We start from the raw sequence: 25,022 nt of genomic DNA, 5'->3' as shown, positions 1-25,022 counted from the left end.
AAGAATAAAGATGCAAGCAGTACGTTTGCTTAAATTCCTCTCAATTATCAATTCCCTGTATTTCTGAACTTTACTTTGCAACCGGGGATTTTTTATTTATTTATTTTTAATGAAAACCTCAAAAACGAGAAGTACAGTCAGTCCTCGTATAACACGTGTTTACACTACACGAATTCGATCATACATGATTTATAAATAGGGGAACGATATCATATATAACACAAACCGAATTCTCTTATGCACGATTCGCCTTTTTGTTTACAAGAAATGGCAGTCGGATGCGGAATCACCCCAACTGAATGCAACACGATAGGAATGAAGAGAAGATTCTGAAAATGTATTTATGTTTTTTATATCAGTGAAGGGGAAACACATTTCACCATAATAACGTAAAATTCCAGCTATCGGTATTATCGCAAATGCAATTAGATCCAGTTTACTACCAGTTTATAACAGATTCCAATAGCAGGAACACAACTGGAAATTGTTTTTATTGTTTTATGGTAGTAACCCCCCAGAAATGTGCTTTAGTAAAATGTGAGCTAGTGAGGTGTTAATAGATTTGTCTCTGCCTTTACGGTGTTGTTTATTCAGTTGCTACACGTGCACAGCTTTGTTTATGTGTATCAAGCGTGCCTCCTCATTTTGTAATTGTGCTTTATTTCCTAAAAATGAGTGAAATACTTAAAAGATGTGAAAAGGAAGCATCCTGGTGAAGACACTACAGATTCAGAGAGAGAAAAAGAAAAGCAATATTGATAAACAGAGGCGGACTGGATCAAAAATTCTTACCCAGGAAAATTTGTAGTGGCCTCATACTAGCATTTATGGCCAAAATCACACCGGCCTCCGAACCACCATGGTTTCCCTGGTAAGGCTTATGGCCAGTCCGCCTCTGTCGATAGAGAAAAAATATGAAATTGTGAAACGCTTTGAGCGAAATTAAAGACCATGTGATATTGCACATGCTACAGGCCTAAATGAGGCAACGCCGAGAATTAGAAAGAATGCAGAGAAAATAAAAACAACTTTCATAGCAGGAACAACTCAAAGTGGAATTAAAATCCATTAGATTAAGACACAAAGAATTGGAAGAGATGGAATGGCTGCCATCTGTTTGGATAGAAAATCAAACAAAAAACAAATTTGCTTACGATAGAAGCAAAAGCATTAGCAATATTTTATTACGTAATAGTTGTAATAAAATACGTAAGTATTTTATTACAATAATTTATTGCGTTTGGTAATGTTTTAATTACAAATGTGTGTTCAATCTTGGGTGGTCAGCACCTAACCCTATTTTTCCCATAGGGCCTGTTGTTTATATTGCACGATTTTGCATTGCACGAGGGTTTCTAGGAACACAACTACCGTGCTATACGAAGACTGACTATATTTGAACCTATAGTACTTAATACTGTGCATGGGCTGAAGATAGAAGATGAAAGAGGATACTTGTTGACATTTCTGTAGATTGCAATTTTCAGGAAATACATATAAAGGAAGGTTATTCCAGAAAACAGAAGTCGAATGAATAAATGAGGAAGAAAAAAAGTTGGTTCTGTGAGATTTAAGTTGGACAGTAAAAGGCTGATGACTGGTTGCAGCACATGTCCAGACTGCATTAGAAGAAAGAGCGGGAATTATAGAAGTCAATTCAGAAAAACAGTGCCAATGGAAGTATCTATAGAAAAGGCATGCAGCAGAAACAATGTCTATGAGACAGAGAATGGTGAAACTGTTAGAGATGAGTCATTAATTAATTCAACTGACATCTTTTGAATGGAATCTAGAAGCCTGAGAAAAGTTTTTGGAGCACCACCCTGGATGTAGGAACGATATTCCATGGTAAGGCAGATTTATGATTTGTACAGAGTAAACAGCTGTTTGGAAGAAAAGTAACGTTGAGAGTGAAAGAGAAAACCCAGTTTTTTAGGTGCAGAGGAAGCAATATTTATAATGTACTTATGCCAGGAGAGACATTAGAAGTCAGGGTAATCCCCAATACAGATATATGCCCTTGCCTAGAAATCAGAGCATCATTGAGGATAAGCATAGGAACAGAAGAATCCTTTTTGTGAGATATAAGACAGGACTGAGTTTTAGAAGGATTGAAATCAACTAAGTTATCTTTGCTCCAATGGAGAAGTACCTAGAGATCAGCATTTAAGGAATTGGTAGTGGATATTCAAGCAGTTGAAGCTGTTTGTGCAAGGCAAGGCTTCTCCAACTGGAAGGTGGAATGCAATATGCAACCATCAGCAAAACATATGGATAGAATTTCTGGTCAATGGAAGAAGGTCATCAATACACAAGAGGAAAAGGGTGGGAGAAATACCCAAATTTTGAGGAACACCAGCACAGAACACTAGTGGAGAAGTTAGAAGACAAGAGAGCCATCTGCCATCACCCACAGTGAGCAGTCAGAAAGAAAACTGGATACCCAATTACCAAAAGCAGTTGTCCAACCATAACATGGAAGCTTATTTTAGAAGACCTTTATGCCAAACATGATCAAACACCTCTGAAACGTCAAGAGTAACTGCTTGAATTTCACCAAACTTTTCCAATGAATTTGTCCACAGATGGGTAAAATAAGCCAGTATATTACAGTGAATTGATAATGACAGAATCCAGACTTGCGATCATTGATCAGATGGTAGGTTTCTAGATAGTTTAGTAGTTGTTGGTTAACAGATTTCTCCATTACTTTAGAAAGAATAGAAGTGAAACAGAATGATAATTGGATGGGAGAGATTTGTCACCCTTTTTAAGAACTGGCTGGATATGAGCAAATTCCAAGCAGAAGGGAAAACACAAACACTGGTAGAATAAGAAAGTGTAAAAGGTGACAGAGAACAAGAGTAAGCTCAGGAGCACAGGTTTTGAGAACAAGTGGAGAAATGCCATCAGGACCTGGCACTTTCTTGGCATCAAGACTGTTCACAATTCGTCTGACATCCTTTTGAGAAAAAACCAGAAGAAGCATTGAACGGAATGTACTGGGAATGTTAGGAAGTGATTTACCAAGATCATCAATATGCGAGTTAAAACCAAAAGTAGGATGCTAGCAGGTTAGCTTTATCTTTAGTTGAGGTGGCAATAGAACCATCTGGTTTTTGCAGGGGTAGGAATAGAGATGGGCAATAGCTGCAGCCAGTAGCTTCAGCAAGAGACCAGAATGCTCAACTACGATTTGGACAAAAGTACATTTTCTACTTTTAGCCTATTCAAAATATAGTTTGGATTAATTAATAACTGCTTTACAATTGCTGCAAGCTTTGGTGTAGGCAGAAAATGAACCTGGAGATTTGTATGCAACTCAATTACGATAAGCAACATTCTTAGTACATTTTAAGTACATTTTAGTTCTAAATACATTTTAGTACTTAGAACAGTCTTGGCACATTTATTGGAAAACCGAGGTTTATATAGATGACGAGATTTTAAGGACTGTGGAATAAAGGATTTCATCCCTACAAGAATAGGCGCCTCCGTAGCCAGGTGGGCAGGAGCAGCAGTGCGTAGCACACGCTTCTTGATTAGACCGGGGTTCGAGCCCTTACCCACCAAATACGGAGGATGCGGAAAGGTCAGAGAATGACCACTGCATATCCCCGGAGCAATATGGCCTTAGTTGCTAATGCTCCTAAAAATCAAATAACCTAACCCTACAAGAATAATTTCACCGACACGATCTGAGCACATGCTGATATCAGATTTGAAACAGTAATCCGATCACGTAAAATAAGAAAAGAAATCTCGATTATACCATTTTGCATTCTGTAATGCCAAACAACATGAGGTTGAGAATGGCCACGAGACAGGCTCCATTGCTTACATTAGTCATCATATTATAACATCTCATATTGTGAAATTCTTCAAAAGTTGCCTTCCTCTTAAACTTTGAATAAGTAACACTTCTCCATTAGAGAAGTCTGCTGTTACTTATTCTCTGTTGAGCTGCACCACTACCCAGATGACACTGTTTCAAAGGTAACTCTTCAGCAGGCAGGTAGGTACCCACAGATATAGAAGCTGACAAATCAGCTGTGACTTATTTATACAAATGAGAAATGCAATGAGATGTACTTCTTAGACTAATAAAATATTAGTACATAAAGCTTCAAACTATTCAAACTGACTGCTCACCAATGAGAGGCAAAACAGCTTTGAAAAGGTGCCATCTGGGTAGCGGTACTCAAATGAGAATAAGTTTTTTTTTTTTTTAGGAGCATTAGCAACTAAGGCCATATTGCTCTGGGAATATGCGGTGGTCATTCCCTGACCTTTCCGCATCCTCCGTATTTGGTGGTGACGGGCTCGAACCCCGGTCTAATCAAGAAGCGTGTGTTACGCACTGCTGCTGCTGCTGCTGCTCCTTCCCACCTGGCTATGGAGGTGCCCTATGTGAATAACGAATAGCAGACATCTCTAATGGGGAAGTGTTACGCATTCAAAGCTTGGACAGAACAGCTGTAACTCAGAAAGAAAACATTTATAGACACGTGTTTATATATGAATTTTTTTTTTTACTTGTTTTGGTGCATAAAACTGTCCCTATAATTTTGTCAGTGTAATTTAGAAACATGCACACACTATTTCTGCCTGGATCTATTCTGATTATATTCTTGCTTTTTCTTTTCTTTTCATGAGAAAACTGCATGCTAAGTGGTTATTGATTGTTAATTCACTCATCTTTTTCCTCTGTACCAACTTTGACTCCTTCAAGGGAACAATTAAAATTGATACACAAAATAGTTTTGTTAGACAAAACCAAATGCTCTATCCAGTACCATGAAACTGATTTAATTACGAAAAAAAAATAATAATAAAATAATAAAATGAAAAACATGATTAAATTAATTCATTAATTTGCCAAAAAAAAAATTTTTTTTTTTTTTACAGAACTATTTACAATTTTCAAATTAAATCTAGCCATAGACCAAATCTCAGCTGATATATAATTATTTAATGCAACCAAAACCATAAATGAACAATCTAACCATTCTTTGTGGTGTACTTTTCCTAAATCATTAATATTGCACATAAGACCATGGCAACCATTTTGGTTCCTTATATGTTCGCACAATAAATCTATTTTCATTGAATACCATGGAAATATATTTTTATAGTTGGGTATTTTATAAACATTAGTATTTTAAAAATAGGCAATTAATATTATAAGTTTGTATGGCAAGCTTGTGTGAGAATGAATAATTACATATGTACATTATATTGCATTCTTAATTTCAGTGTGCATATGATTTTTACAAGTAATATTTACCTTAAAAATGATATCTATAACAAATTTTCTTGATATTTATTTGATATCTACAATTTTCTTTAATGGTTACTTAATATTTAGTAACTTTCATAATGACTAATAAAGGCTAAGAGTGATATTTATTTACAGTTTTTTTTTTGAGAAGTGTTTTTAAATATATTAATTTTTTATAGTTTATGTATATTTTATAACAATTACATTGCCTCCACACTGACACTATTTCTGTCAGAAATAAATGCTTTCAGGCACGATCTGCCTAAAGAGGATATACAATCTCAGTGAAAAGTATCCAGATATACTACTAGAGTCCATTACATCCATATAATCACTATACTAGAGGGACTTTATGGATGCAATGTGGTAGTTTACCATTGTGTTTCACACTGTCATGTACAAGCATTTGCTTTCACATGCAGACTCGCTCGCTCTCCCCCCCCCACCCCGTCTTGTCCCAATTAAAAGTATTTGAGAGGATTTAAATCTAGATCTCTTCAAATCAGTGAAAAATGGCAAAACTATTATACTGTCACAGAACACTACACATAAACAAAAAAAGAAACTAAACTATTTATTGAAATTATAAAAACTATTAATAATGATAAATTAAACAGACCCTCTTCTTCATTGAATGGTTTGTCCTTGGTCTTTAGATATCTGTATAGCTCCCCCTTGTGGCATAGTTCTAGGACCAGATATACATAATTTTCATCTTCAAAATAACTGTATAGCTTTGAAATTAGCAAAAAAAAAAAAAAAATTTTGTTTTTATAATTAAAAAAACTTAAAATTAAAATATAAAATATAAAAAACTTAAAATATTTTCAGATCACTTTTTTCCTTTTTTTTTTTTTAAATAACTGGTTCATGCCATAAAGCTAGAACAATGGGTGTTTCCATAACTTAGCCCACTGTGTTCTCCACCCTTTTTTGGCCTCACAACACAGTTTTCAATGAGTAGAAATTGGCAACAACTTTAGTGGCCCATATGCAATCAACTGCAAACTGTGCAAATGAACAGTAACGTCACAACTAAGATAAAAAAAAAAAAGTGAAATGCATAATTTGCACAGCTAAAAGGCTGAGTATTTGAATTAAGCTAAACTATCATTTCCTCAGTAAAATGAGCAGCCAGACTAAACATGGAAGGGACAACACACAGTATAATGTTTGAAATAATGTGAAAAATTAACTGAACATTAAGTTCAGTTAATTTTGCACATTACTTCATACAACTTTAGACAATCAAATCTGCACAGTTTAAATGATCATATAGGCTACCTTTATAATAAGAGATCTAAAAAACAAAAAAAGCTCTTTTAAAATGAAATCACCCATTTTTCTTAAATCCTTCTATAAAATAAAGCCAAACAACTAAAACAATAAAAAAACAGTAAGAAAGTAATGAAACAAAAAGTTTTATTTATTAAAACTGATTAACATAAATATATAAATTGTATTTATATATTTATGTTAATATATAACATAAGTATTTATATATTTATGTTAATAAATTACATAAATATATAAATATATAATTGTAACAATATAACATAAATTGTTCGATTTTCCCGGAAGTTTCGGGAGGCTGTAAAAATGTAAACCCCCGGCTTTTTGGCCGTGAAGGGCATTAAAGATTATCTCTCTCTCTATATTTAAATTATTATTCACATAAACAAATACATTCTTTACATAAGCATAAGTAACAAAGATTTGCCACTGCACCCATTTCCCCCCCCAAGTGAGCTCAAGTAGCAAGGTATATTGAATATATATTACACAAATTTTAAATTTCATATCATATATTATTCTTATTATGAAAAAATGCTGGTAAAAATATCTAAATTTATTACGGTTGTTCTTGTTTTGGGAATTTTTGGCACAATGATTGTTTGGCCCATAGCTTTATCACAAGCAGATCTGCATAAACTGCGCAAACCAGACCAATTTTGACAGATTAATCTGTCAAAATTGGTCTGGCGCAGTAAGCTTAGAATGCAATTCACATAGGACACATTTAACGTATAATAGCTAAAAAGTAAAAATAACTTTTTTAAACAGAAAAGCTTTCACTCATAATTCTAATTCTCGAAGCTGATTTCCACCTCCTTTTTAAACAGAAAAGCTTTCAATCATAATCCTTGAAGCTGATTTCCATTTCCACATCAAGCGCCATTGCATCTACCTCCTGCACCTCCGTAGCCAGGTGGGAAGGAGCAGCAGTGCGTAGCACACGCTTCTTGATTAGACCGGGGTTCGAGCCCGTCACCACCAAATACAGAGGATGCGGAAAGGTCAGGGAATGACCACCGCATATCCTGGAGCAATATGGCCTTAGTTGCTAATGCTCCAAATAACAAAACAAACAAGCATCTACCTCCAATGAATTAATCTCCAGCCCAACGCATCTAATTCATCCACCAACTATCATTTTCTCCCAGTGTGTCAAAGCCTAGTATAATGGATTTTTTTTTGGATTACTGATAAGTAGAATGCTTGTACAATTTTCTACACGTAATTTGTATCACTAATATTTCCTATTTTGAATGTTTAAAAATTTTTGTATTTTACAACTCTGAATTAACCTCCCCACCCACTTTTATTTTAAATATTTGCTGTTCATCATTTTGCCAGGTTCCTTTGTAACTACCAATCTGCCCCCAGATTAAATGTATATAAAATGTGTAATTCATAATTCACTTAATGTGAAAATCTGTGCTTGTTGCAATTTGCATTTTTTTTTTTTTTTTTTAAATTCTTGAGTTGATTTTGAAGGGACATATTCTTAATTCATCATTTACATTTAAGCATTTCTTATTTTTTTCTGCTTAACTGCTTTTAATGCTGAAAACCATATTTTCAGCTAACAGAAAACCATGTTTCTGTTAGCCTTGAAAAAATTACTTTTATTTATCTGTTTAATGTGATTAACTATTTTGATAGTTTGACCAAGAATATTTTTAGAAACTATAAGATATTTAGCAATCAAGATTTCCCTACATATAAAACATGTATAGTAAAGACTAAAGAATTGTTTGAAGCAACAAGTTGCTTCAGACAATTCTTTTCAACAGAAAAATTAGTTTATTATTTTTCTCTCCAAAAACAAATCAAATAAAAGCTAAGAGATGTGCTTTACTGCTCATATTTGAAGATTCATTTATTTGCAATGAAAAACTTTCTGATCTGCAATACATACAAATGTCAATCAATAATAAATCTGTTGTTTAATATCAAATGACATTTCTAAAATATGTATACTAATTATGATGTTTGTTTGTTTGTTGTTTGGTTTTCAGGAGCATTAGCAACTAAGGCCATATTGCTCCGGGGATATGCGGTGGTCATTCCCTGACCTTTCCGCATCCTCCGTATTTGGTGGTCACAGGCTCGAACCCCAGTCTACATTAAGAAGCGTGTGCTATGCACTGCTGCTCCTGCCCACAGAGGCACCCTAATTATGATGTCAGAAAGAGGAATTTTTTGTTTTTTAACTTTCTCTTTTATCTTTTGTTTCCCTATATAGTTACCATTTAGTGCTTAATAGATACTATTTTAATGATTTTTAGAAATTTTCACGACACACTAAAGTATCAGGATGCAGCAATTCATCCCATTATTCCTATCATATCTAGTTTTCTGAAATATTTTATCCTGCAAACAAGAGAGAATTCCAGTTTGAGAAATGTAAAACCCTGAAAGTGATGGCATAACGAAGGAATCGGTGAAAAAAAGCCATTACAAAAAAATTTCAATTGAGTTTCTTCACTCCACAGAGCACACCACTAACAGAAAACTAGGAGTTTTGAAAATATGTAAAAGTAAATGCATAAATACATACAGGCTGGCTAGATTAACGTGATTAATTCGTCCTGTGAGTGCATCGCACAAAACGAAAGCATGTTAATCAAATATAATAATCAATAGGAAAAATTATAATTGGTCCCTGACCTTCAAGAATGTCCATAAAGAATTTTAAAAATACTGTACCTTTTAAATTGCTTTTTAACCGTATACCATGTAAAAGATAGTGAAAATAATTATAGAATTAAATGTTTATTACATAAAATGCACAATGAAGAAACAATCTGTTACGGAAATATGTGAACAGTGTTGGCTTTCTTTTTTTCATCAATCAATTTCTGACAGCCAACAACAATCTTCTCTAGGCCCTGGCGAAATAAATATTGCACAGAACCTCAAACCTTTTGTTTGAGGTTCTCTGGCTCATTTAAAAATTTTTAATTTTTTTTTTTTTTTTGCATTTAAAAATTCTAATTTTTAAATGCAAATCTGCATGTGACTTTATTAGAGGGAGACAAACAAGTAACACGTCTGCTTCCGTTGGTTGATCGACCACACTGAGGTGGGCAGCAGGCAAATGCTTGTTTATTGCCCATCTGAAGCGCAGTAAGCTTAGAATGCAATTCAAATCTTTTTCAACTATCACTTAAAAAAAGATCACGTTAACTGGAAATTTTCATCGTGTAAAGTGGTATAATTTTTTCAAATTGCGGTAACTGAAAAATGCGTTAATCAAACTCATGTTATGCGAGGCCTGGCTGTAATAATACTATATAATATCGGTGTAAATAAACCACAATTTACCTATAAACTTAATTAAATAAGCAGTGTAATGGAATCATTTGATTTTATCTCACATTGTGGCTACCTTCACAACGAGAAACCAGGTATTGCACTACTTTGAATAAATAACACCTCTAGTAGAGGAGACTACTGTTATTTATTCTCAGTGGGTGGCACCACCCAGACGCATTTCAGAGCTTGTTGGCTCACTCATTGGTGGGCGGGCAGGTACCCTGATAATGCAGACAAGCCATTATGGTTGTGAAGTTAATTTCACAATATGAAAGATACCAAATAGTGAAGATAACAATAATATTTTGAAGACTAAATGCACAAGGCATAATATGTTATGGGTTGAAATTAACTATATAATATCAGCATAAATACACCATGTTTACCCATAAACTTAACTACATTAGTGTAATGGCATCGTTTGTTTTTATCTCATATTGTAGCTACCTTCACAACGAGATACCAAGTATTGCACTACTTCGAATAAATAATGCTCCTCTACTAGAGAAGCATTATTTATTCGAAGTGGTGTATTTACAACGATATTATATAGTTAATTTCAACCCATAACATATTATGCCTTGTGCATTTAGTCTTCAAAACTGATAAATATATAAATGCTTTTAAATATTAATTTGTTCTTATTTTTAATTGGTTGCTCAAAATTAAAGTGCAATTGCCAAAAATCAAATCAGAAAATTTTTAAATTTCTATTAAAAAAAACAAAAAAATTTATAATAGAAAAAAATGTAAAAAACAAAAAAAATTTAAAAATATAAAAAATGTAAAAAACAAAAACTCATTTAAAAAATCATTATAAATTCTTTTTGATGCAACAACTACATCTAAGTATGTATCAATTAATTCATTAATTTCTGGATAATGAACACTACTGCATTGGATCCATTTTTTCCAAGCAAGAATGTATCCAATATTTCACTGTCCCTACAGAGCTAAAACTGAATTATATGCCCATGCATTCTCCTCACCCAACTTATTCCATAATGTAAATGGACAGACGCATTCTTTTCATTATATCAGGGTTTATTTTTTTTAAAGCAGCTCTATGCGTTTAATATTAAAAACAACAATCTTTCTCTCAGATAGAATTAAAAAGGTATCTGCTGAAAGTTACTATAGGTGATCTGAGTAGCTTCTATCCTTCTATCTGCACATCTATCTTACATGTGTCGTTCCTCAATTTGAATTTATGCCCTCTCAGGTGATTATTCTGAGCAAGAGGGAGAATGCCATCAGCAATGAGCATGATCAAACCATTTAAGACTTTATACACCTCAATCAGATCACCTTGCAGGTGCCTAGTCTCTAGATACTAATTTGCAAAACTTAAGCCTTTCTTCGTAAGAGCAATTTAATCACTAATCTTGTTGCCCTTCTCTGTACTTGTTCCAACAGCTCTACATCCTTCTTAAAACGAGGCCTCCAGACCTGTATACAGTACTCAAGGTGTGGCCTGACCATTGTTTATACAAGGAGATAATCACCTCCTTATCCCTGCTAGAAAAATTCCTGTATATCACTGACAATACCCCATGATCTGCTCTGGCAGCCTTTCTTCTTTGCTCAGAAAACTTCATATCTGCCTGCACAATTACCCCTAGGTCCTTTTCACTCTCTGCCTCTGTCAGTGTAGTACCACACAGTTGATACGTTACTCTGGGGTTACTGCTTCCCATATGCAGTACTTTAAATTTGTCAATGTTAAACTTCAGTTGCCACCTCTCAACTCATCTACTCAACTTTTGTAGATCCTGTTGCAGTAGCACACTGCCATTACTGTCATCAACAACCCTACCAATCTTTGTATCATCTGCAAATTTCGACATTAAACCTGTTATATCTACATCGATATTATTGATAAATATACAAAACAACAGTGTGTACAACATCAAACCCTGGGGGACTCCATTAATAACATTAGTCCACAAACAGCAGTGTTTACTGATTAGCACTCTCTGTTTTCTCCCACTCAACCAATCCCTTTAGCCATAGCAGCAATTTGTCTCCAAAGCCACACTGCTCCAATCTGTGCAGCAATATCAAAAGCCTTTCTAAGATCCAATATATGAAATCAAAATTGTTCTTTGCATCCAGTTCCTTTGTGACTACATCATAGTATCCAATTAAATTGGTGAGACAAGACTTCCCCTTAACAAACCCATGCTGTTTCCGAGCTATAACTGAAGTCTTGTCTAGATGATCCTGCAATGCTTCTTTAACCAGTGCCTCCATTATTTTCCCTGGAACAGAAGTTAAACTAACAGGTCTGTAAATACCTGTGTCTCCCTTTGATCCTCCTTTGTGAATTGGGGTCACATTTGCACATTTCCAGTCCAAGGAAGCTGTTATAATTATGACTAAGGGTTTACTTACTTCCTTTGCTGCCTCCTTTAATATAACTGGATAGATTCCATCCACCCCAGGTGCCTTTCTTATGTTTATCTTCAACAATTTCTCCTCCACTTTACTCTCAGTTATTACAAGATTATCTAGTTTACTGCCAGAGTTTAATACACCTCTGGCATTCCCCTCCCTGAATAACTCCTCGTGTGAATGTAGATGCAAAATATTCATTTAGTTTGTTAGCTACCCGAGCAGGATCATCAACAGTTTAACCATCGATATCAAGTGGACTAATCTGATTCATCCCCTTCCTTCTAGAGTTTATATAAGTAAAGAACTCTTTGCTGTTTTTCTTTGCATCCTTTGCCAAAGATTTCTCGTAATTTGCCTTTGCCTGCCTAACCTCTGTTTTGACGAGATTACAGGCCGGCTTATATCTGCCATAGGCTTCTGTGTCACCTGATAATTTATATGCATCCCATGCAATTTTCTTCTCTGCCACGAGTCTCATTAGTTCATCTGACATCCATTTAGGCCTAAACCTTGAACAGCCTAGTAGCTTCCACGATTAGGTCCGTGAATGCTTCCCATTTTGAATTTGCTGTTGGTAACATCATCATTTGGTTCCACCGTATAGAATTTAAATACTGTCTCAGACCACCACAGTCACCTTTACAAAAGCAAAAACCCTTCCCTTTACACCTGATGGTAATTACCTCTTTGAGTAAATCCCATTTCAGCATATTGTTCACTGCCACCTAGTGGTTCCTTTATCTGCAGATTCTTAATGCATGAAGAATCACTACTGATAATCAGACCAAGAGTATTACTCCCTCTAGTTGCCTCTCGAACATGCTGCTGTAGAAAACACTCATCCAATAAATCCACAAAGGCCTTTCTAGTGCGTGAGTGACCAACCCACAAATTCCAGTTCATCTCTGCAAAATTAAAATCTCCCATTATAAGACACTCTAATTTACTGGCCCACTCTATTTCTCTGCACAATTGCTCATTATACTCATCAGATTTATTAGGCCTATAACACACACCTACTCTCATTTTTCCTTTCCCAGTGCTTATGTCACACCAAACAGACTCAACATTTCATTGTCCACCAACATCAATTGGATGCACTTTCTTAGATTTTGTGTTTCTTAACTAACAGCATAACCCCTTCTCCCTTCCTGTACACATTGTACTCCCCAAATTCCAATTCTGCACTGTTTATATCTGTGTGACACCACGTCTCTGATATCCCAACAATATCTGCCTTTGATGTCTTGACTAGCACGTCAAGCTCATCAAATTTATTAACTATACTCCTAGCATTTGTGTACTCATTAACTATACTCCTAGCATTTGTGTACAGGTGCATATGTACCCAAGTACACATGCACCTGTTTCTACTCTTAGTTAACCTAACACAGCCCATGTATTTTCTTGTTCCACTATGACTCCCAGCAGTCCTGGAAAATCCCATTGCCTTGCTTTCCAAGCTGCTGCTCCATTGCTTTTCAATAGAAGCAGTGCAAGAATCACTTTCACCTCTGCCAGCGGCTACTGTTAATCTATTAGTCCATGTATCCCCCCAAGCTAGCAGTTTTTAGACCCACCTAACTCTGCCTCGATAGCATCAGCAAATATTCTTGCACCCTTTCTATTTAAGTGTACCTCATCCCTGTAGAAGCAGTCTTTCCTGTTAACAAGCACAGACCAGGCTGAGAAAAATTCTATCCCTTGAGCCTTGCAAAATCTCTCCAGGGCCGAATTGATTGACAAGGCTCTCATCATATACTCCCTCCTATCATGTCGTGGCAGAATTTCAGACACTTTCAAATTCAACCCTAACTCACAGCTTTTTTTCAACATTGACCTGTACTTGTTAAGTAATTCCGACGATCTCCTACTCTTAATATTATTAGTGCCAACGTGTACAACAATATCATCCTTTGTGCCCTTAAAAGATGATATCTGCTCTACACCAACCTGGCAGATATACCCTGGTCCTGTTCCACCTATCCTTTTTGAACAATATGTTCCCCGTTCCCCTGACAATAGTCACCGACAACAACTAGTTCCTTTGAGACCAGCGCATTCTGCCTTGGGTGTTGCCGCTGTGTTGCGTGATGTTCAAGTGCAAGCTTTGGCATTGATATAGGCAGCTGAGAGCTTGAGGGGCCCTTAAATTTAAATCCTTCAAGGGCATCCACCCTGTCCTTCAAGCTCTCATATAGGTCCATAACAATACTGAGTTGGAGCCTGATTTCTTCACACTGCTTACATCGAGCACACACAAAGACATTCCCCTTGGCAATATGATGTCCCGTTCCTGATTGTCTCCACAAACATCAAACAAGCAGTGCATTTCAAAAGGCTGTGATTCAGAGGACAACTGCCCCCCCCCCCCAAAATTTCCATTATTTTTTTAACAGTTCCATTACAAAACTGCTGAGCAACAGTTTTGTTACAGTTTTAGTAAAATATTCACCATGGGGTACTTGAATAACTCAAAGACTAAACAAGCTTTTGACCTGATTCCTTTTGCAATAGGTTTTATTTTGCAGTAAAATTAAGGGGTGGGGAAATTGCAGTAAAATTAAGGGGTGGGGGGGAAATTGCAGTAAAATTTTCTGATTGATTTTCAAAATTTCCATTTTTTTTTTTAAACAGTTCCGTTACAAAATTGTTGAGCAACAGTTTTGGCAAAATATCTGCCGTAGATACACTAGAATAATTGTAACTTTGTCTGTGCAATAACTGCAACTTTTTAAAGGAAATATTATCAAATTGCATTTTGTCTTTTTTAAATATATTTTATTAATTGAGTCCATCCCACTGACACCTTAGCTAACAATAAAGGGAGCCAAAGGAGAGGATTTTGCAATTACTTCAATATTAATCTTTACATCTTCTCTGAAACAGTTTTGGCAAAATATTTGCCAAAGGTGTTCTAGTTTTTTATGACTTTCTTGAAGAAATAAAACAGCAGACAGTTAAATTAAAGTATTTTATATTACTTGATTTTGGTGTTTTCTTCCTGCCCACTTCCAGCATTTTTTATGTACACATTTACACTTTGCATCAATAAACAGTGCTGGGCAGCTGCATTCTTGTTTCATTGATTATTGTTATCAATTAAGCTGTGTCCCAAAGTGATCAAAATAAATGGAGCCCGCTGAATATGATTCACTGAGTTTGGAATAAATTGTGAAAGAGAAAACAAAAAAAATAACACAACAAATCTCTCTTAGGTATGAGAAAACATAGAAAACTAAGAATAATAATAAGAAAAATGAAAGATACTTAACAAAGAAAAAGAATCAAATAGAAGAAAATTTTGTGGAAGAAACTGTGTGGATGTAAATATTTTGAATAATCAGAAAATGTGGACATGGATAAATATAACTAATTTAATTTTAATCTAAATTAATTGAAAATATTTCATAGGAGCACTTACTTCTAATATTGAAGGATGTTTTAATCTTGAATGAATGCCAACTTCTTGACGCACCCGACTTACCATTCGTGCAACCTTCATTAATTTTTTATCAATCTAAGAAAGTAAAATACGTTCATTTTAATGAAGTGCATAAAAATACTGAATTATAGATGTCTAACATTCTTATTTTACCCACTCTTTCAACATCTTACTGAGAAAAAAAAAAAAAAAAAAAAAAAACACCATATATATCTTTACTTCTGTTATTTCCACACACATTAATACAATGCAACTGAAATACCACAGCAGTTGTACTGCAGTTTCAGATATCACAGGAATACAGGACTGGGATCATGTCCCCCAAGAGCGACATAAAAAAATGTAGTTAATGGAATAATACAAATTTCACATTAGCAGAAGCAAACTCTATACCTCAGAAAGTAGTACCAGCTACTGCAATGTTTCCAGAGTGCAAACCACTGAGCTATCATATTCTCTTCTGTTTCATCCCTGTCATACCTCAATTAATCATATCAATGAAATCACATCTCCCCAAGAAGGGAATGATCTAATAGAAACACTAAAAAATACATCACTGACACATTAATTGCACATGGAACCATAGCAAAACTACAAATTTTCCTCTGGGAAGAGGTTGTTGTTGTTATTTGGTTTTTAGGAGCATTAGCAACTACGGCCATATTGCTCCGGGGATATGCGGTGGTCACTGCCTGACCTTTCCGCATCCTCCGTATTCGGTGGTCATGGGCTCGAACCCCGGTCTAATCAAGAAACGTGTGCTACGCACTGCTGCTCCTACCCACCTGGCTACGGAGGTGCCTGGGAAGAGGTGGGGGAAAGACAAGCTACCATATTTGTCAATTGCAGTATACATTCAGTTGTAAATTTTTGTAAAAAACAGCGTATGGTAATCTTTCCAAGAATGAAATCACATTTAGAATGGCAAAAACAGCTAAAGGCATAATGCAAAATTGTGCATGAATTGACAAACAGTTTGTATGGTTCTATAAGCTGCTGCTACTGGCTGCAGTTAATGTTTTCTGTAATTATACAGCAGTACGGTAAAATTCACTTGTTGTTGTTTATAACCCGAAGTAGTACATCCTTGGGAGGGAGAGTCCCACACAGTAATACAGATTGGATTACATTCTGGATCATCAGATCCAGAGTGTAACCCCAGTGTATTACACTATTTTCTATAGAAAATGATTCTGGGATATCAGTTTTTGCCTATGCAATGATTTCCAGTAATAGCTTAATAGTGTAGCTCAAGGGCTATACTATTATTTCTAGCTATTAGAAAAATCAAAGCTTTTTCTGTACCCTCATGTGTTACCTCTAAACTATGGCAGCTGTTACATTATGTTGCTGATTTGTCCTTATGCTATACTGTAAACTGGATTCCCTGTAAATAAGTTTCATTTGGAAACATAGGATCATTATAAGAAACTGACAATTTTAAGATTTTTTTTTTTTTTTTTAAGTATATGAGGTACTGCAGTTTAATATTTTTATTTTAAAGTACAGCAAAAAAAGACAAAACAATAATGGCACATTTGCCATTCATTTAAAATGTTTAACCCACTTGATCCACTGACAGCAAAAAAGTAAAACTAAAACAGGAAAAAAGTGTGTAATGAAATTTGCTTAGTAGGTCATCTTTTAGTCAGTGTTTTCATGTCTAAAATTTAGAAAAATGTGGTTAAATTTTATATTTGACTAGAATATGCTTCTCTTGCAATACAGGTGTTACCTGTATCCCAATGCCCATGTTACATCAAGGTTGCATTGTACTTTAGATTTAGTGCCACAATATTATGAGCTACTAGCTATTTTAAAGTATTTAAGGAATTTCTTAAAAAAAGCCTGAAAGATGCAATTTGCATTATGTCCCCTGAATTAACAATGAATATGAAAAGCCAGTACAGCTTCGGTGATAACATCAACTTCTATACTGTGTTTATCCCTTTATATTCTTTGAATATATTCTTTTTTATAATATCCATATACTAATTTATTTTAAACCCGAGATTTTGTTATATCCTATTCAATTTTCCAAAACGGTCTATAATTTCCTCATTCACATACACATCCATTTTAGGTGAAGGTTATAACAATGCAAAACACACCTAATGCAGTGTGCTTTGCTCACCCATCCATCCATTTAATCAACTGTCTCTATAAGTTAAGGGATACAGTATCCCTTAAGTTATAATGATTAATGCATTATGATACAGTATTCCTTAATCATAACAACTTAAGGGATATAGTATCACTTAAGTTATTATGATTAATGCATTATGAAAGTCATTGTTAAATCATTTGTAGGAATGCATTAATCATGTAACTTAAGGGCCTTCTTGGCCTTTCTCTAATGGTTCAAATGGGTTGAGGTCAGAAATGCATGCACCCTAATATAGGGTGGCAATTTCATGGAAACCGCCTTTGCACTTTCCAATATGACAATGTTCTGTCACAGAAAAAGGAATTGACATTGTATAAAAAACATTATGGGAATCCTGTGGTCTGGAAAGTTTACTAGACATGTTGGACAGACAACTTGTGTGATCAAGACCCGCTAACATTCTTAAAATCAGACAAATGCTAAATTATTCTGATTTTTTCTTGTAGAGAATGTGTCCTCATTTTGAATTTAACCATATAAAAATAGAATAATAAATGGGATACTAAGAAATTTAAAATTTTAAAATACAGTTGATTCCGGTTATTTGGGACACATCGGGAGTAGTGCATTTTGGCCTGATTAAGCAGCTGCCCCAATTATCCGAAGTTTCACATAAATAGTTAAAAATACAATGGATCCCCACTTTACTATTCATTCACTGTACAATCAAATCACGTTACGATGGACTCATAGTAAAGTACCGTTCACTATACGATGTGTAGTAGGCGCCGGTCATTGTGATCATGTTCATGAATTGAATTTTAATTCTATTAAACAGCGATTCCAATTAGCGAAAATAAGAGGAATATTATCCACAGGATCTATAAAAGTAAAGTGTATTAAGCACAAATTTACCCTTTATTACCTTACCAATTAAAAAATTAAATGATACGTAAAAATCGAAAGAATATACATGATAATCGGAATAATTAATATGTACTATAATAAGTACATACTAACTAGTTGACATTTCTGTTCACTGACATTTGTGGGTGGGGGGTTAAAATTTAAAACAGTAAAAAGATAAGCAATCAATAACAAAGAACATGGCACACACAAATTGCAAGTAACATGATATGTGCAAGTGAGAATGGAGTAACAAGTTATGAAGCTTCAAAAATAGGAATGAAGAGAAGATTCTGAAAATTAATTTTTTTATATGATTGAAGATTCCATGGAAGTGTAAACACATTTCACCATGATAACCCACAGAATTCCAGCTGTCAGTATTATCACAAATTCAATAAGATCGAGTTTACTATCTGTTTTTGATAGACTGCTCTAACAGAAAAGCCCAATAAACAGGTGATTGATAATTGTTTTTTGTTCTATGGTTGTGACCTCCAGAAATCCGACTGAACCACATGATACAGTCAGAGACAATCGTAGGATAATCTCCAGTGCTGCAGTCTCCTGCCCTGATTAAACGGCATGGTGTCCCAACTAAGCAAAGTAAACCCTGGCTATTTTCTCGATTGGGTTCTGTTTTTTAAGATTTGCCCCAAATAAATATCTGTCCCCATTAACCGGTGGCCAAATAACCGGAATCCACTGTATTATATTTTAAGTCAGGAAATCTCTTACCGGAGATATTTTTCAGGAATAACTGTATCCATGTAAGATGTAATCAAAAAAGATGGAAATTATTTCAAAATATTTCTTAATATCCTATTTGTTATATCTATTTTTCTATATTTTATTTTTCTATTATTCTATTTTTAATTGGTTAAATTAAAAATGAGGAGACAGTTTCTCAACAAGAGAAAATCACAATAATTTAGCATTTGTCCCATAATAATAATAACAATGGAGGCATGTGATGCAAGAAAGCAAACGTATGAACTTAAGTAGCATCAGCTAAAAAAAAAAAAAAAAAAAAAATTTTCCCACTAAAAGTTTGTCTAGTTCCTCCTTCAATTTATTTAAACTATCAACTTCCACAACAGATGAAAGTTTGTTCCAGCAATTAACCACCCGCTGGCTAAAGGCAAATTTCTGCACATCTATTCTACACCTGTCTTTCCTCAATTTGAATTTATGCCCCTTAGGTTCATAATCTGAGCAAGCACAAGAATCCCATCAGAATTCAGCGTGCTCAACTCAATCAAGGCCTTATACACCTCATTCAGATCACCTCGCAGGTGCCTAGTCTCCAGCTGCTGCAATTTGTGGAACTTGAACCTTTCTTGGTAAGAGGATCCGTTCGTTCTCCTCACCAATCTTGTTGCCGTTCTCTGTACACTCAAGCAACGCTACATCTTTCCTAAAATCAGGCCTCCAAACCTGTACGGAGAACCCAAGGCGTGGCCTGACCATTGCCTTATACAAAGGGATAATCATCTTTGCCCTACAAACAAAATTCCTGTATATCGCTGACAATACCCCATGACCTGCTCTGGCACCCTTTCTTCTTTGCTCAGAAAACTTCATATCTGACTGCACAATTATTTCCAGATTTTTTTCATTTTCTACCACACAGTTGGTACATTTCTCTGGGGTTATTTCCACCAATATGTAGTACTTTGCATTTGTCAATGTTAAACTTCAGTTGCCACTTCTCAGCCCATCTATCCAAATTTTCTAGATCCTGTTGCAGTAGCACACCGCCATTACTGTCATTAATAACCCTGCCAATATCGTCTGCAAATTTTTACATTAAGCCTGTTATATCTACATCAATATTATTGATAAATATACAAAACAACAGTGGGCACAACACCAAACCCTGGTGGACTCCACTAATAACAGTCCACAAAGAGCAGTGTTTACTGCTCTTTAGTGGAGGAGAAATTGTTGAAGTTAAACATAAGAAAAGCACCTGGGGTGGATGGGATCTATCTAGTTATATTAAAGGAGGCAGGAAAGCAACTAAGCAAACCCTTAGCCATAATTATGAGAGCATCCTTGGACTCATGGGAGGTTCCCACAGACTGCAAATGTATCCCCCAATTCACAAAGGGGGATCAAAGGGTGACACGAGTAATTACAGACCAGTTAGTTTAACTTCTGTTCCGGGTAAAATAATGGAGTCACTGGTTAAAGATGCATTGCAGGATCATCTAGACAAGACTGCAGCAATAATTCAGACACAGCATGGGTTTGTTAAGGGAAAGTCTTGTCTGACAAATATGAGAGTATATTATGATGTGATTACAAAGGAACTGGATGCAAAAAATAATTTTGATATCATATACTTGGATTTCAGGAAAGCTTTTGACACTGTTGCGCATGAAAGACTATTGTACAAATTGGAGCAGAATGGTATTAAGGGTAAGTTGCTACAATGGATAAAAGGATGGTTTAATGGGAGAAGACAGAGGGTGGTAATCAATGGTTGCTGCTCTTCGTGGACTAATGTTATTAGGGGAGTCCCACAGGGTTCGGTGTTAGGTCCACTGTTGTTTTGTATATTTATCAATGATATTCATGAAGGTATATCAGGCTTAAAATGTCAAAGTTTGCAGATGATACAAAGGTTGGCAGGATTGTTAATGAGAGTAATGGCAGTGTGCTACTGCAACAGGATCTAGATAATTTGGGCAGATGGGCTAAGAAGTGACAACTGAAGTTTAACCTTGACAAATGCAAAGTACTGCATATGGGTAGAAGTAACCTCAGAGAAACTTACCAACTGTGTGGTACTACACTTAAGGTGGTAGAAAATGAAAAAGACCTGGGAGTAATTGGGCAGTCAGATATGAAGTTTTCTGAGCAATGCAGATAGGCTGCCAGGGCAGGTCATGGGGTTTTGTCAATGATATATAGGAATTTTGCTAGCAGGGAGAAGGAGGTGATTGTCCCTCTGTATGTTTGTTTGTTTGTTATTTGGTTTTTAGGAGCATCAGCAACTAAGGCCATATTGCTCCATCCCTCTGTATAAGGCAATGGTCAGGCCACGCCTTGAGTACTGTGTACAGGTCTGGAGGCCTCATTTTAGGAAGGATTTAGATTTACTTGAGCGTGTACAGAGAAGGGCAACAAGATTGGCGAGGTGAATGAAGGGATCCTCTTACCAAGAGAGGCTTAAGTTCTGCAAATTGCAGTGGCTGGAGACTAGGCACCTGTGTGGTGATCTGATTGAGGTGTATAAGGCCTTGAATGGGTTGAGCACGCTGAATTCTGATGGGATCCTTCCACTTGTTCAGATTATGAACCTAAGGGGGCATAAATTCAAATTAAGAAAAGACAGATGTAGAATAGATGTGCGGAAATTTGCCTTTAGCCAGCGGGTGGTTAATTGCTGGAACAAACTTCCATCTGTCGTTGTGGAAGTTGATAGATTGAATAAATTTAAGGAGGAACTGGACAGGCATTTGGAGGGAATGGAGTGATTTTTTTTGGCTGATGCTGCATAAGCTCATACACTTGCTTTCTTGCATCACATGCCACTACTACTACTACTACTAATTAGCACTCTCTGTCTTCTTCCACTCAACCACCCTTTTATCCATTGTAGCAACTTACCCTCAATACCATACTGCTCCAATTTGTACAGTAGTCTTCCATGCATAAAAGTGTCAAAAGCTTTCTTGAAATCCACATATATGATATTAAAATTATTTTTTGCATCCAGTTCTTTTTTAACCACATCATAGCATCCAATCAAATTTGTCAGACAAGACTTTCCCTTAACAAACCCATGCTGTGTCTGAATTATTATTGCAGTCTTGTCTAGAGGATCTGTAATATATCTTTAACCAGTGACTCCATTATTTTCCCCAGAACAGGAGTTAAACTAACTGGTCTGTAATTACTCGTATCACCCTTAGATTCCCCTTTGTGAATTAGGGATACATTTGCACATTTGCAGTCTGTGGGGACTTCCCGAATCCAAGGATGTTCTCATAATTATGACTAAGGGTTTGCTTACTTCCTTTGCCGCCTCCTTTAATATAACTGGATAGATCTCATCCACCCCAGGTGCCTTTCTTATGTTTTAACTTCAACAATTTCTCCTCCACTTTGCTCTCAGTTATTACAAAATCATTAAGCACCCTGTTACAGTTTGATAAACTGTCTGGCATTTTCCTCCCTTAATAACTCCTCATGTGTAAATGTAGATGCAAAATACTCATTCAGTTTATCAGCTACCTGAGCAGAATCCTCAACAGTCGAACCATCGATATCAAGTGGACCAATCTGATTCATCCCCTTCCTTTTAGAGTTTATATAAGTAAAGAAATCCTTTCTGTTTTTCTTAGCATCCTTTGCCGCAGATTTCTCGTAATCTGCCTTCGCTTGCCTAACCTCCTTTGTGACTTGATTACAGGCTAGCTTACATCTGCTATAGGCTTCTGTGTCACCTGATAATTTATATGCATCTCATGCAATTTTCTTTTCCGCCACGGGTCTCATTAGTTCATCTGACATCCATTTAGGCCTAAACCTTGAACAATATTTCTTAATCGGTATGAAAAGCCTAGAAGCTTCCACAATTAGTTTCTTGAATGCTTCCCACTTAGAATTTGCTGTTGGTGACATCATCAGTTGGTCCCACTGTACATAATTTAAAAACTGTCTGAGACCACTGTAATCAGACTTTACGAATATTAGCGGATCTTGAACACACAAGTTGTCTGTATATTGCAATGGCCCTTTACAATTCATTCCAAAAGTGTCTAGTTGGGTTATCCCAACTCCAATATTCCACAGAACAGTTTTAAAACCTCTTGGATAGTGTACATTCAAGTCTACATGACACCACTGAAATAAATGCTCTGTAATATATCCTAAATTCAATTCTGGAGAAAGGTCGATTATCATAATTGTTATTTTCTTCTTCTACACTCATGAATATTATATATATATATATATATACACCTAACCAAATACAGGAATTTCAACTAGATCACTTATTTCAACTATCACATTCAACTAATCCACTTTATAGTAAACTATAGTAGCATCTCAATTTATGAATATCCAATCTTTTTACAACAAAAATCTGATTTACAGACTTAAAGGCTTGATATTATAACATTCTGTTCAATTTCAACAACTGCATACTACATCACCTTGTTAAATTAAAATGAATGAGAATAAGACTCCCAATATTTATTGTATTTAACATATGCACTGCTTCTGATGCACATAAGCATCAAACGACAATATGATGTGCCATTATGCATATAAGCAGTCAAAAAGCATCGAAGGGCTGTGCCATAATGCCCATGGTCAGTCATTCTTAAGTGGTCAACAAATGAGTGATATAAAAGTAAAGACATATTGAATTAACAACTGCTCAATTCTGTCACAACCCTGATTGAACTCTGAACTATTAGCAAACCCAAAAGTAAGTGTTTACTTTTAGCTATGAATTCCAGACTTGTACTTTTCAACCATTTTTTTTGAATTTTCAGGATGCTGAGGATTTCATAATAATATCATTTCTCAATATTCCAAAAATTATGCCACATTGAATCATCATCATCAGCCATTTTCAATCCACTGCAGGATGAAGGCCTCTCCAGCAACTTTCCAGTTCCTTCTGTTTTGAGCACTGGCCATCCATTTACTACCCAAAAACTCATGAATTTCATCTATCCATCTCCGCCTTTGTCTTCCGGGTTTTCTTCTAGCTCCACTTGGGTACCATTCTGTTATTTTCTCTTAGTCCATCTGTCATCATGTCTTCGAGCTATTTGTCCTGCCCAAGACCATTTTAATTCTTTAGTTTTGATAAGAATGTCCTTTACTTGAGTTTGCTGCCTAATCCATGTGTTTCTCTTCTTATCTAACAGTCTGATTCCCAATATAATTCGTTCCATTCTTCGCTGTGTGGTTCTCAGCTTCTCTTCCATTCTTTTGGTGAGTGCCCAAGTTTCACTTCCATAAGTCATGGTCGGGAGTATACATTGATTCATTATTTTACGTTTCAGACAAACTGGGATATTGCTCTTCAGTATGTGACTATATTTCCTGAATGCTATCCATCCAAAATTTATTCTTGACTTCCAGCCATTTATCATTATTACAGCTAATAACTTGTCCTAGATAAGTATATGACTCCACCTTTTCAATTACTGCTCCTTCAATCATTATTTCCCTTTCCGTGGCATACTTGTTCATCATTACTTTTGTTTTAGCCATATTCATCTTTAGTCCAAAATCCTTACTAACTGTGCATAACT

General features: G+C 35.5%; 1 protein-coding gene across 1 annotated transcript in view; it reads right to left on the bottom strand.

Annotated features, from left to right (window-relative positions):
- SAK (polo like kinase SAK) overlaps positions 1 to 25,022 on the bottom strand; it is a 220,575-nt gene that overhangs the window by 170,694 nt on the left and 24,859 nt on the right. The window contains exons 3-4 of the mRNA XM_090384442.1: positions 15,705 to 15,800; positions 5,901 to 6,015 (exon numbers count right to left, since the gene is read on the bottom strand). Of these exons, the coding sequence (XP_090240568.1) occupies positions 5,901 to 6,015; positions 15,705 to 15,800 (211 nt within the window). The remainder of the gene's footprint in view (positions 1 to 5,900; positions 6,016 to 15,704; positions 15,801 to 25,022) is intronic.

The sequence above is a fragment of the Mastigoproctus giganteus genome, chromosome 11 (assembly GCF_048544385.1).
Source record: "Mastigoproctus giganteus isolate SK-2022 chromosome 11, ASM4854438v1, whole genome shotgun sequence".
Lineage (NCBI taxonomy): Eukaryota > Metazoa > Arthropoda > Arachnida > Uropygi > Thelyphonidae > Mastigoproctus > Mastigoproctus giganteus.
This window is presented reverse-complemented; position numbering and strand designations above follow the sequence as displayed.